At 38.6% G+C, this 15096-nt stretch overlaps 1 protein-coding gene across 2 annotated transcripts in view; it reads left to right on the forward strand.

The window, feature by feature from the left end:
* Positions 1 to 1950: 1950 nt before the first annotated feature.
* RXYLT1 (ribitol xylosyltransferase 1) overlaps positions 1951 to 15096 on the forward strand; it is a 30039-nt gene continuing 16893 nt past the window's right edge. The window contains exons 1-4 of one of the 2 annotated variants that reach the window (XM_043967107.1): positions 3957 to 4093; positions 4840 to 4948; positions 5931 to 6214; positions 9218 to 9320. In XM_043967107.1, coding sequence (XP_043823042.1) covers positions 6175 to 6214; positions 9218 to 9320 — 143 coding nt within the window. In that variant the 5' untranslated portion in view covers positions 3957 to 4093; positions 4840 to 4948; positions 5931 to 6174. Of the gene's footprint in view, positions 2218 to 3922; positions 4094 to 4839; positions 4949 to 5930; positions 6215 to 9217; positions 9321 to 15096 lie in introns of those variants that run through there. The other variant, XM_043967106.1, reaches the window with a different exon arrangement.

Here is a 15096-nt window from a genome sequence, read left to right on the forward strand (position 1 = left end):
GCCCCAAAGGATAAGTGATTTAACCAGTATTATCTATACACTCTTGACAAACTGCCTCCTGTAAGTTCTCAAAAGATTGCATACTTCTTCAAACAATGGAATCAATGCTTGAATGATTCTTGGAATCTCTCTTTGGATTTGTCCTTCAGAGCTGCAGCACATTTTTCTGAATGGCCACAATAACATCTTCCTCCTCTGAGGGTTGGCTAGATTAAAAAAAAAATAACTAAAGGTCCTTCAGAGCCAAATCTGGTGAAGTATGAGAGGTGATCAAGCTATGTACTACCTTTGTTAGTCAAAAACAAAAGTATTAACAATGAAAAGATAGCATTAGGGACTGGATTTTATTGGAATAGGGAACTAGCAGATCAATCTCACCTGTAAAATGGAGATAATAGAGACTGAGGCTGAGAAGTCAAGTCACTTGTTCGGGATCACACAGATAGTTGAAAATGTCTTAGTATTATGATGAAAATATTTTTGATTTCCCAGACCCCTCAAAGAGATCTTGAGGCCACCAGGGTCCCCAAATCATACTTTGAGAATTACTAATGTACACTATAACATCAATAGTGTAAAAAAAAATTTTTAACTACAAAAGACTTAAGAGTTCTGGATCAAAGCAATTATCAACCAAATTTCCAGAAGAGTTATGAAGAATATCCTCCACCTCATGATAACAAGTTGTTGGGCTAATATGTAGAATGTGAAATACAATTTTGTATATGGACCTTGGGGGATTTTGCCAACCTAAACTAACCAGAGAAGGCAGCCAACATAGCAAAAAATATGATCTTTAGTCAGGCCTAGAAGTTCCAACTTAAGTTCCCCGAAGTGGCTAGTACTGGGGAGCCTGCAGAAGGGCTGGATGTGGGGGTTCTTATAAAGTACTTGGGTGAAAGTTTCATAAATTTACAAAATAGTCAGAGGCTGGGAATGATCGTATATGGTCAGCCATGGGTCTGGAAACCACGACTAGGTCAGCTTCAGCCAGCAGCATTCAACAGACCTTAACAAGGCTTATATGATAAAAAGCTTGGGTCTTTCCTCCTTCCCATTTTCCTTCCTGATCCAAGAGTTCTGCCTTTCCTTCCCTTTTTCTTATGATACAAGACTTGTTTTTAGTTCTGTCTTTCTTATGGTACAAGGGTTCTGTCTTCTTTCTTATGGTCTAGGGGCTCTGTCTTTCCTTCTTTCTAATGACATAAGAGTTCTTTCATTCCTTATTTCTTGTGATACAAACGTTCCCCTTTCTTTCTTATGATACAAGGCTTGTCTTTTCTTCCTTCTTTACAACACAAGGGTTCTCAGGACAGAAGAGTTATGTCTTACCTTCCTTTTTTCTTATTGTAACAAGTTATTGTTCTTGGGGGCAGGTAGGTGGCGCGGTGGATAAAGCACCGACCCTGAATTCAGGAGGACCAGAATTCAAATTCGGCCTCAGACACTTGACCCTTACTAGCTGTGTAACCCTGGGCAAGTCATTTAATCCTCATTGCCCCGCAAAAAAAAAAAAAAAAGTTATTGTCCTTTTTTTCCTATGATACAAGGCTTGTCTTTTCTTCTTTTCTTAGGATGCGGGTTCTTTTATGATTCAGGTTATGTCTTTCCTTTCTTCTTACGGATTAAAGGTTCTCTTTCTTTTAATAAAACAATTCAGTCTTTACTTCCTTTCTTTTCCAGCAAGTAGGAAAGAGGGGGAAGGGGTATTAGTTTTTAAAAAATGTTTGCTCGCTGAATGTTTTTAGGAACACTAATCCTGAGGCCCCAAGCCTGCGGAGGCGGGCCACGAGAGCCTGCTGCGCGCGGCCGGGTCACGCGCACGTGTGAGCGGCCTCTCAAAGCTCTTTTCCCCGGAGCGGAGGGAGCCGCACCGCGCGGGGTTCGCCGTACCGGGGCTGGGGGCGCGCGCTGAGCCCTCGGCTCCGCGGCGGGATCTCCGCCTTCCGTGGGGCGGGGTGGGGGTGGGGAGGCGTCCGCGCGCGGCGCCGGGGTCTGCGGCTCCTGCTCCGGCCGCCATGGCGGCCTGAGGCGGAATGCGGCTCACGCGGAAGCGCCTGGTCTCGGCGCTCGTGGTCGCCTACTGCCTCTTCTCGCTCTACGCCGCCTACAGCGTCTTCTTCGGCGGCCCCCGAGGCCGCCGGGCCACGGCCGCCTCCCCGAGAGGCCTGAGGGACGGGACGGCCCCCGGAAAAGGCCGGCGGGGCGGCCGCGGAGGTGAGGAACGCGTCCCACCCCTTTCTTCCTCCCTCCTCCTCCTCCTCCCTCGCTCTTCCTTCTTCCCTCTCCCTCCCTCCCAATCTGGGGAACCCGGCCCGGGCGGGGCTAGCGGAAGAGGCGGGGAGAACCCGCTGGGGAGGGTGGGGGAGCGTGGGGGAACCGCGAGGTGCGTGGGCTAGGTTCTGTCCGACTCCACCCGCCTGAGCCTATCCAGTTGTCGGGGTCGGGAAGGAGTGTAGGGCGTCTGCTCTGCCCACGCCCCGCCACAGTCTCCTCCGCCATTCTCTAGGCCCCCCGGGGCGCCACGTGTGCCGAGCTGTGAGCTTGAATATGTATGTGACCCTAGTCAGGGCGCTCAACCGCTACCTGCCTCAATTTCCCCAATGTTAAAATAGGCATCATGATACCCTGCGCAATTCACTTCACCCCAGTGTACCTAAGTTTCCCCAGGAGTAAAATGGAGATTATGATAACACCTACCTCACAAGGACATAGTGAGGATCAAATGATTTAATACTTGTTTAAAAACTACATGTCAGAGAAATTCAGGAATGTGGCCCCAAAATTGTTCCTAACACGGGATCGTGAGATTTAGACAGGGTTGAGGGGGGGAGGCCTTTGGAAATTGTGTAAGTTTTACCCCATTTTACAGATGAGGAAATTGAGGCCCTGAAAGATTAAATGGCCTGTTCAAGATGGCACTAGTACTAAATTAAGTGGCACAGTCAGGTTTTGAACCCCAGGCCTGCAGGCTCCAGGAAAGAGGAGTGCTCTGCATAGCTTGCTCTCCTGTGCTTAGAGCTAAACCTGGTGAATTATGATCAAGCCCCGTATATTATTATTATTTTTTTAGTGAGGCAATTGGGGTTAAGTGACTTGCCCAGGGTCACACAGCTAGTTAAGTTTTAAGTGTCTGAGGCCGGATTTGAACTCAGGTACTCCTGACTCCAGGGCCGGTGCTCTATCCACTGCGCCATCTAGCTGCCCGAAGCCCCATATATTATTAGTAGAAGAGGCAGATTTCCATTACTTCCTAATGAGATTTCAGGAAGGATTGGTTTTTCATCAGCATATTAAGAGGAAGAACTGGACCGAGGAAGAAAATTTTCCCTTTGGACGCTAATCATTCAGAATTTTACAACAATATTTGGAACCTAGATGCTGCTATGACAGCTTGTTTGTCATTTTTATACAGTTGAATACATTACATTGTCTTTTTGAAGTATGGTATTTTTATGCACAGGGGATTATTTATGACAGTCAACAAAGATGTAATCTAAGGTCAATGTACACTATCGATATACGATATCAGCAAATTGGACAAGCTACTTTGGGAGAGGAAATCTATATTGCTTCACATTTTAATTCTCAAGCTCTTTCAGGACTCGGAAATGTATCAAATGATGAACTAGCTACTACTTTTGAAATTTTAAATTGTGTACCATTACATTGAATCAAATTTTGCTGTTCATCATTTCTACAATAAACTACTGAAGTTCTGATAAAAATAGATACATCTTTTACATTATTTGAAGAAAGCTCCAGCTCCAGTGGTGAGAATTATGCCTTAAAATTATGTCCTAAGTTATATATATTTTAAGTGCCCTATACCTATCCTGGTAATCTTTCATAAAGAATTCCTAAATATGTTTCTGATACTATATTAACTTGCTTGTCAATATTATAACTTTTTAAAACACAGAACCCTCTTCTTTGACAAATGAGGAATGGAATCCCTGGGAAGCAGATGAAAAAGTTGAGCAACTTGCTTTGCAACATAGATATGAAACTAACCTTCAGGCGTTAAAAAAAAAGAAATCTCAGAAAGGAAAAATAGACCTCAAGGTACAGATCTGGGGCAAGGCTGCCATTGGTGAGTTTTTGTATAAAATTATAGTAAAATACATCACAAAATAATTTTGCTTATAAACGCGAAATTAAATTGGTATTTTTGAGTTCATCTTATCTTTATCCATGACTGATTCTTAAGCTCTTAGAGTATATATGATATGGTATTGTACTGGAAGTATTCCAGAAAAATTTCTGAACTCAGCCAACATCAACAAATGGGTATTTCCGTATACATAGAACAACAACAAAAGGAGTGCACACAAAACCACAAATCTCTCATTATATAGCCAGCTTATATTTTTACACAATTCAACATGTTACTTGCAAAGCTGTCCTGCTTGTCTATGTCTCCTTCTGAAGGCCTTCTGTTCTCTTTTGTACATTTTTTTAAACTGTTGCAATGGCTCTCTTTTTGTTTTTCTTTGATTACTATAGCTGTTTCCTTTACCCTCGTAAGTTACCCTCCCCCCCATTAAAAAAATGTGACAAAGAGGCATAAACAAAGCAAATTCATTTATTGCCCATGTCAGAAAATCTCTATCTCAATCTGAACCTTGAGTTCCCCACCTGTCTGTCAGATGGTTCTTAAGCCTTTCAGAGATGTTTTTCTTTACAATATTGTAGTAATTTTATAATTAGTTCTTTTGGAACTTGGTAGAATTCTTTTTCAAAGTTACCTTGCTATTTTTCAACTTTACCAAAATAAATGCATGTATATACACAAAAGGTAATGAATATTTTTTCTTATGTTCCTTAATAATATTACAGTACTACTGTGAGAGGCAGTGGAGCATAGTGAATAGACAGCTAGCCTTGGAGATATGAAGACTTGGGTTCAAATGCTGTTTCTGACTTTGACCAGCTGGGCTTTGGCAAGGTACATGTACTTTCAGTGCTCCAGGCAACTTTTTAAGACCTTTATTTTGATGAATTATTCCAGATATGCACTAGGAGAAGGAGTTTCTTATACTGTTGAAATTGTGTTAGGTCCAAAAAAAAAAAGAGAGAGAGAGAATATAGTTTTAGGCAGAGAATCTTGTAGAGGTACTGTATAGCATCATTATATTCAACTTAATTGAATTAAGAAGTAGTTATTGAATGGGCATTATGGTATATTGAAAGGCAGTGTATTTTAGAAGAGTACTTATTTTTAATCAGAAGACCTAGATTTTAATCCCAGGTCTATTTGGCCCTTGGTCAAGACATTTAATCTTTCTGAATGATCTCCTCTGCCTGCCCAGGAAATAATACCACTTACCCACTTGGTTGTTATGAGGGAAAGGTGTTTTGGGTTTTTTTTTTTTCCTTTTAGACTTAACCTTCTTTAGGGCCAGAATCAACTTTTATATCTCCTCCAGTATCTAGCATGTGCAGTCTTCCATATCCTAGTTTCCAACCTCTGTACGTAGTAGGCAGCAATTGTTGAATGAATCTGTCCTTTCTACCTGTGCTAAGCATTGTGGGTAACAGAAGTAAAACACTTGATCTATATCTTCATAAAGCTTACAGTCAAACTAGTAAGATTGGACTAAAAATACATAAAACAGTATTGAACCCCAGAAAGACAGCATAAAATTAAGTGTTGATTGTGTCTGTTAGACAATAAATATTGTAAGAGATTGAGAAAGAGGAAGATCAATTTGGGTAGCTGGAATGCAAGGAGGATAATCATTGTTTGTGTGGGGCTTCAGATGGACCTTGAAATATGATTAGGATTTGTATAAAAGGAAGAAAAGCCAGAGATGTTATTACACCTTAGGGCAAAGAGATGGAAATGGTCTTTTTTTTAATACATTTTTAATGATACATTTTGTTTGTATATCAGTTACCTTTCCTAATGCACCATTTCTCTTTCCTAGAGAGTCATCTTTTACAATGAAAAATTAAAAAGAGGAGAAAAAGGTTATTAAAACTAACATATTGAAAAAATATGACCTTGTCTTCAGTGGTCCAAACCTAAGAAGGAATGTGAAGAACACACGAGCAAAGACATGGAAGCTTGTGTTCTTTTTAAAAAGAAAAAAATTGTATTGATATATTTTAGTTTTACATCACCTACATTTCCCATTATATCTTTCCTCTTTCCGAAAGTCATCCTTTATAATGAAGAATAAAAAAGAGGAGAAAAAGTTCAAAACTAAAGGTTGGCATTTGCAGTGTTCCTTATCCTAATTTCCAATCTCTACAAAGAACAATTCTTGTAATTTTACAGTACTCAGAACCAAGAATTACTTTGTCATATCCCTCCTCTGACTGGTTTTGGTCATGAAACTCTAGTATCATCCAGTTTTGATTATTTTGCTCTTTTAATCAATTACATTGTTCTATTTGTTGTATATAGTGTTTTCCTAGTTCTGCTTACTTCACTTTGTATCATTTCATGTAAGTGTTCCCATGATTCTCTACTCAACAGTTCTTATCCACAGAGTAATGTTCCATTACATGAATGTGCCACAATTTGTTTAGCTATTCTCCAGTTGATGGACATATACTTTGTTTCTAGTACTTTGCTACTACATAAAGTGTTGCTATACATGTTTTTATGTTTATGAGATTTTTATTTTTGTCACTGTCTTCCCACTGGAGTCTGTGGCTCTCAGTGAAAAATCAGGGTCCCAGAGTGTGGACATTTTAAGCACCCTCTTCATATAATTCCTGATTAGGAAGCACATTTTCTTAGAGGTACCAGGGACTTTCCAACTCACTAATATATTGTTCTTCTCAATCTGAAAGTTATCTCCATAGATACCCATTATAAAATCTTTCATGACTTTAATATATGCAACAGAGAACATCCTGTCAGAGGAGAACCTTTGAGGCTCTGTATTTTTATTCTACTTGCCCAGTGATTGGTTGGTTGGTTGGTTGGTTGGTTGGTTTTTTAATCAACTAGAGATACTTGTGCTTATGTTTACATCTCAATAAGCATATCTGGAGTTGCTAAAAGTGAATGCAGTGTTATCCATTTTCTAATTCAGTATATACTTTGTTTTTAACCTTTAGATAACCTGCACCTATACATTAGCCTCTGGAAGTATTTCTTTGTTTATAACCATTTCTTTGTCCTATTAAAGTGTAGACAATTTCTTTCTTTCCCTTTTCCCTCCAGATCATTCAGCAAGCCTTTATTAAGAATCTACTATGTGCCAGACATATAAAAGGCAATGGGCAAACAAAAACAAAAATTTCCCTGACTTCAAAGAGCTGATATTCTTTTGGGAGGAAACAATGTGCATGCATATAAATAAATACAGATTAAATACAGGCTTATTTCAAAAGGAAAATATAGTGTGTAGGCTAGAGGATCAGGAAAAGGTTCAAGTAGGAGGTTACACTTGAGCCGAGCTCTGAAAAGCCAAAAATTCCAAAAGGCAGAGTTGAATAAGTGGTTTTCAGGCAGCATGACTGTCAGCAGAGGTACAAAACAAAGAAAAGAGGTGGAAGGAACAGCAAGAATACTGATTTGATTTTGTCAAGAGAAATAACACATAACAAGCACAAAATGGTAGATAGGAACCAGGTTATAAGAGGCTTTAAACACCAAACAGAGGAGATTGAATTTTATCTTAGAGGCAGTAGGAAAGCACAGAATCATTTCCTCAGACCTGTGCTTCAAGAATATCACTTGGGCAGTTCTCTGAAGCAGGTACCCTTGGATCCTTTGCCCATGTCATTCTCTGTGTTCTCATGTGTAACATTCTGTTTCCCATCTCCACACCGTAGGATCCTCTCCTCTAAAATGCAACCCTAGCACCACCTAGCACCTAGCCTTTTATAATCCCCTCCACTGTTAATGTCCTCTTTCCCAGACAACCTTGCACTTCACTACTTTGTATTTCTTTGATTTATTCTCATTATATTTATTCTGTATGTACTTATGTATCACAGTTGTCTATTCTACTAGAACATAGGATCCAGGAGCAGATTTGAAATGTCTTTGAAGTTAAGCATGAGAGAACAATTTAATCACTGTTGTATTGCCCAATTGTAGATGTTAAAACTGTAATCTAGGGGCAGCTAGATGATGCAGTGGATAGAGCACCGGCCCTGGATTCAGGAGTACCTGAGTTCAAATCCGACCTCAGACACTTAACACTTACTAGCTGTGTGACCCTGGGCAAGTCACTTAACCCCAACTGCCCCGCAAAAACAAAACAAAACAAAACAAAAAAACTGTAATCTAGGGGCATCTAGGTGGCGCAGTGGATAGAGCACCAGCCCTGGAGTCAGGAGGACCTGAGTTCAAATCCAACCTCAGACACTTAACACTTACTAGCTGTGTGACCCTGGGCAAGTCACTTAACCCCAATTGCCTCAGTTTAAAAAAAAAACAAACAAACTGTAATCTACCCAAATATTCATGGGTTACTATAGATGAGATTATATGTTTTGTATATATTTGAGTGAATTTTAATAATGACTAATACTGACATTATTATGGTTTTTAATAAAATTTCCTCTATTTTCCCTTTCATCCCCTTTTTATTTTCCCTCCCATAGAGCAATAGCTTTAAAAAGGAAAAAAAAAAAGATTAATGAGAAAAAATTCAACAAAACCAATCAATATCTAATAAAAAAATTATATTTTATCTTCTATCCCAGTAAACCCACCTTCCCCACCACTACCTCTACAAAGTGGAACCATGGACACTAATATTCTAATCCATAAAATACTATTTAGAATATTAGTAATGTTAAAAGATTGACAAGTTTATTTTATTTTATTTTTTGCGGGGCAATTGGGGTTAAGTGACTTGCCCAGCATCACACAGCTAGTAAGTGTTAAGTGTTTGAGGCTGGATTTGAACTCAGGTCCTCCTGACTCCAGGGTCGGTGCTCTATCCACTGCGCCACCTAGCTGCCCCCAAGTTTATTTTTAGTATGGGGCTTATTTCAAACAGTTACTAATCGGTCCTCAAAGTTATGAAAGCTCATAAAGCAGCAAAACAGGAGAAATGTTTCTATAGCTAATTGAAGAAAATAAGTAAATTTAAAGTAGTTTCCTACCTTAGGCATGACTATTGTAAACACACACGTATACGTAAATATATACATACATATATACATATATACATACATACATATATATATTCATACATACATACATATATATATATATAAAATTTTAATTGTTTCTGGTTAACAGGTCTTTATCTGTGGCAGCATATTTTTGAAGGCCTACTTGAACCTGCAGATGTCACCGCTCAGTGGAGAGAAGGAAACTTAAAAGCAGGAAGAACATATTTCAGGTACTAATTATTCAGCCTTTTAACTTTTGATTGTGTTATATCACCACTTGTTTTCTAAGAAGGAACAGAATTGGTTAGAGGAAAATATATTTACTTAAATTAATTCTGATTCAATTTACTTACTGTAAAGAATAGGGAAATAAGCTTCTTGGATAACAAATGTTTTAAATGGTGTCCTTGGACATTTTGTTTTAAAATACCAATTATTTTTAAATTACCACTTAACTTTGACAAGAAGACAAGATTACATTAAATAATTCCCTAAGTACTTTTCATGTTTCCTAATTGCATGTGCCTGTTGTATTTTAATGATGTATTTTGACCATGTGAAAAGCATATCTTGAGCTTTAGATATTATAATGTTGAATCTTTTGTGGGCTTTTTAGGGGTGGAGGTGGGGAAGGTGTCTTTATTGGCAGAGTATTTTAACATAGATGCTTTGGAGGTTAACGTGAAAATGTTCATTTTTTTCCCCTTATTACAATCATGTTTATTTTTAAACCAAATAAATCAGTATGAAGGATGTCACTAGCACTCTGAGACCCTGCTTGTTAAAACATTGTGATATAATCTTCCAGGAAATTAATTTTGTCTGGGTGAACTGGTTTTCAATCCTCAAACCCAACAGGAGAGATGAAATTTTTTTTATATTAATTGGACTGGATTTATTTGAATAAAGGGTTAACATATAATATCCCCAAAATAAAATGTTTTACATATGAACTTTATTAGATGATTTAAGAGGTTTCAGACATTGAGTTATGGTACTCAGAGGAAACCATATTATTCCTTTATATTCGGTAAAAACAATATTTTTGTTTTGTTTGAGGTTTATTCTTTAGTTTTTCTTTTATATATTCTTATCTATGATTTTATAGGAATTTTGTTTTATTCATGGAAGATTTTAAAATGGAGAGGGTTCTACAATTCTTCATTCAAAAGAATTTACCAAAAATTGTATTTTTTGGGAAAATGTGAGCCCAAGAGCCTGCTTTTGTTAGGTTTCTATTTCCTTCTCAGAAATATAAAGAAGAAATCGTTATAGTTAAATACTTTGTCACTTTAATTTTTATTGTCTATTAAAATCTTTATTGTATACTTTTATATTCCTAAAGGATGGTTTTTTTATTGTGTATCTTTTCACAATAATCTCCCCCCCTTTTTTTTCTTTCTTTCTTTTTTTTTTTTTTTTGGTGAGGCAATTGGGGTTAAGTGACTTGCCCAGGGTCACACAGCTAGTAAGTGTCAAGTGTTGGAGGCTGGATTTGAACTCAGGTCCTCCTGAATCCAGGGCGGGTGCTCTGTCCACTGCGCCACCTAGCTGCCCCTTAGAGAAGTATGGACATTTCCATATTCAGCTCTCTTTTTTTCCTTTTTTTTTTCTTTTTCTTTTCTTTCTTTTTCTTTCTTTCTTTTTTTTTTTTTTTGCAGGGCAATGAGGGTTAAGTGACTTGCCCAGGGTCACACAGCTAGTAAGTGTCAAGTGTCTGAGGCCAGATTTGAACTCAGGTCCTCCTGAATCCAGGGCCCGTGCTTTATCCACTGTGCCATCTAGCTGCCCAATAATCTCCCTTTAAAAGATTCAAACTTTTTGTTAAATTTGGTAACAAAGCAGCTATAAAATTTTAATTTTCCTTATCTAATTTTTTTATTCACCTTCTTGTCTACATTGTTACTATTTGTAGTCCACTGAAACCCATAGGTCTTTTTAAACTAAAGGATTTTCTGACTATTTCTTCCCCATCATATACTTTTTCAGTTGATTTTTTTTTACCCCCAAAGTAGGTCTTTGCAATTATTTCAGTTAGCATTAATCTTCATAAAGATGGCCTAATCTCTAATCTATCAGGATCTTTTTTGACTCCAAATCTATCTTCCAAATCTCTTTCTCCTGGCCTTGAGTCATCTTAATATTTGAAACCATCCATTTATCTTACAGATTTGAATATATGCTCATCAAATAGGAATCTCCTGTAGCTCTCCATATAGACTTAAAATTTTTGGGACTCTTATTTTAATACCATCAAAGAATTGGGCAGAGTTCCTCACCTCTCATAAGAGAATATTGCCTACTAGTGCCATGGTTGAAGAGGAAGGTAATCTTTCCTTCCTGGTGGTGTTTAAGAGGCTTTTTCTCTGGTGAGTCTTTGGGGTACAGGGGTGATCCTTAGTTCTGAAAGTTTGTAGCAGAAAAGCATAAATTTTGATGGATTCTCCTTCTGGAAGAGCTTTGTATATGATCCCAAACTAGGTCTGCCTTTCAGGGTTCAGAGAGGCTCATCATCATTAGGAGATAAATACTTTGGCAGTCCATGAAATAAGGAAAAATAAAAAAGTAACCCCCCCGCCCAGTCCTTTATAACACCTTCCTCCCCTTCCTTAGCTTCTGTTCATGCATTGATGAGGGCAGAATGACACAAAAAGAGGCAGAGGGTCCTAAGGATAACTTTCTTTTAGACCATCAGCTCTCATCCTACCTATGAATTTACATCCATTCAGAGGAACTGACTCATATCAATATGAACACCCAACATGATCCAATTAAGGTAACATTTAGGAGATACCTGCTGTTTGACAAGCATTTTTGAGGCGCTCTCTTCTCATTCCGATCCCACAGTATCAGCTGGACATTAGACATCCTGCGGACATCTCAAAATGTCCAAAACAGAATTTGTTTTCTTTGCCTCAAAACCTGTGTTTCTTCCTCGTATCCTGATTTCTGATGAGAGCGCTCCACTCACCAGTATTCACAGCCTTAGAGGCATCCTTGACTCTTCACTCTCCCTCAGCTCTCTCTACCCCCCATCCAATTAATGGTTGTGTAATGTCAATTCAACCTCTGCATCACGTGCATTTGTCCCCTGCTTTCACTCATATGGTCACACTCTAGTTCATAGCTTAATACCTGAACCATTGTAATAACAGTGGAGACTTGGTCTCCCTACCTGAGGTTTCCTCCCCACTTCCAATTCCTCTTTCACAGAGCTAACACACAGTTTTATTTTCATAAACCACATATCTGACCATGTCATTATCTTGTTCACAAAACTCCACTGGCTCTTTTTCCTCTGGTTTAAAACACAGACTCTGGCATTTAAAGCCTTTCAAAATAAAACTCTAACCTACCTTTCCAGGCCTATTACACGTTGATCTCCTTGCATTTGACAGTTCACCCAAATTGACCTGCTTGCTCTTCCTCATATGTGGCATCTCTCTCTGCTTTCACACGGTCTAGATGTCCCTCATGTCTACAATGCACCCTTTCCTCACCTGTGCCTCTTAGAATTCCTCCTTTCTTCTGTAGCAAAGTAACCAAGAGGTCATAAGGATCTTTAATGCAACCTGTCCCAGGGCCTGAATCCCTTTCTCTGGGATTTACACCATACTGCCACCCATTCAGTGTTCCATACTCACTAAAATCTCCCCCTCCTTAGGGGGAGATGGTGTCACATTTAGGAGCCTATGAGAAATGACTCCCTTTTTCCATGGAAATTGAATGAAAGCTCCAACCATTCAGCTTTATTCAGGTATACAAAATTATCATCAGTTCTGCCAAAGGGTACTCTTTTTTTTCCAAATAAAATCCCTTATTTACATAGTATTAAAAGATAGTTTTATCTTCTCCATGTCATGGAATAGCAAAACCCTTATTTGGTACTGGCTAAAAAATAGAGTGGTGAACCAAAAGACTAGGTTAGGCACAGGAGAAACAGTAGTAAATAACTTTAGTAATGTACTGTTTGATAAACCCAAAGACTCCAGCTTCTGGGATAGGAACTCAGTATTTGACAAAAACTGCTGGGAAAACTGGAAGATAGTATGACAGAAACTAAGCATATGCCAACATCTTACACCTTATGCTAAAAGAAGGTCAAAATGGGTACATGATTTAGACATAAAAGGTGATACCATAGGTAAATTAGGAGAGAAAGGAATAGTTTACCTTTCAGATCTTTGGAAAGGAGAACAGTTTATGACCAAACAAGAGATAGAGAATATTATGAAATGCAAAATGGATGATTTTGATTACATTAAATTAAAAAGGCTTTGTACAAACAGAAGCAATGCATCCAAAATTAGAAGGGAGGCAGAAAGCTGGGAAACAATTTTTATGGCTAGTACTTCTGATAAAGGCCTCATTTCTAAAATATATAGGGAACGAAATCAAATTTATAAGAATCCAAGTCATTCCCCAATTGAGAAATGGTGAAAGGATATGAACAGGCAGTTTTCTGATGAAGAAATCAAAGCTATCTATTGCCATATGAAAAAAATGCTCTAAATCACTATTGATTAGAGAGGTAGAAATTAAAACAACTCTGAGGTACCACTTGACACCTATCAGATTGGCTGATATGACAAAAAAGGAAAATAATAAATGTTGGGGAAGCTGTGGAAAATTGGAACACTAATGAATTGTTGGTGGAGCTGTGAACTGATCCAACAATTCTGGAGAGCAATTTGGAATTATGCCCAAAGGGCTGTAAAGAGGGGGCAGCTAGGTGGTGCAGTGGATAAAGCACTAGCCCTGAATTCAAGAAGACTTGAGTTCAAATCCATCCTCGGACACTTGACACTTACTAGCTGTGTGACCCTGGGCAAGTCACCTAACCCTCATTGCCCCACAAAAGGAAAAAAAATCCTTACTCAAAGGGCTATAAAGAAGCTGTGCATACCCTTTGACTCAGCAATACCAATTGTGGGTCTTTTTTCAAAGAAATCATAAAAAAGGGAAAAGAACCCTCATATACAAAAATATTTATAGCTGCAAGGAATCAGAAATTGAGGGCCTGCCCATCAATTGGGGAATGGCTGAACAAGTTGTGGTATATGAATGTAATGGAATTCTATTGTGCTGTAAGAACCGATGAGCAGGAGGAGTTCAGAGAAACCTGGAAGGATTTACATGAACTGATGCTGAGTGAGAATGAGCAGAACCAGAAGAACATTATACACAGTATCAACAACATTGTGTGTTGATCAACTGTGATAGACTAGACTCTTCTCAGCAATATAGTGATCCAAGATAGTTTCAAAGGACTCATGATGGAAAATGCTCTCCAAATCCAGAAAGAAAGAACTGTGGAATCTAGATGCAGATTGAACCATACTATTTCTACTTTTTTTATTTTTATCTTTTGAGATTTTTCCCTTTTGCTCTGATTCTTCTTTCACAACATGACTAAAGCAGAAGAAATATGTTTAATGTCAGATTGCTTGCTGTCTTGGGGAAGGGCGAGGGAGGAGAGGGAAGAAGAAAAGTTTGAAACTGGAAATCTTATAAAAACAAATGTTGAAAACTATCTCTACATGTAATTAGAAAATAATAAAATACTTTTGATTTAAAAAAAAAAAAGCAAAACCCCTCCCCATCATAGTTCAACTCTTTGGTCCCCTAAACCCTTTCCAGGAAGAAGCTCTTCAAACCTTCCTGGAGGAAAGGCAACGTGCCAATTAAGGGGAGGCTTGAGCTGCTTCCCTGGGGGGGATGGGGTAGAATCTTCTGAGGGGGTAGAAACCTCAAGGCCCAGTAAGCTCCAGAGGACTGAATAAAGAAGAGATAGATGATCAATTAGGACCATGCCCAAAAGTAGTCCATCCTGATCAAGCAAGTCCTCCTGAAGGCTGGATCCAAGAAACTGCTAGAGGGAAGAGATCCCCCCTTTCTTGGGGTATTACTGATTTATCAATGACATCGCTTCTGGTAGGGAAGACACACAACCCTGATAATCAGGAGTATGATTGTGATGCTGTCATTTTAAAGTACCGGCCTCAG

This window comes from Dromiciops gliroides, chromosome 5 (assembly GCF_019393635.1).
Source record: "Dromiciops gliroides isolate mDroGli1 chromosome 5, mDroGli1.pri, whole genome shotgun sequence".
Taxonomy (NCBI): domain Eukaryota; kingdom Metazoa; phylum Chordata; class Mammalia; order Microbiotheria; family Microbiotheriidae; genus Dromiciops; species Dromiciops gliroides.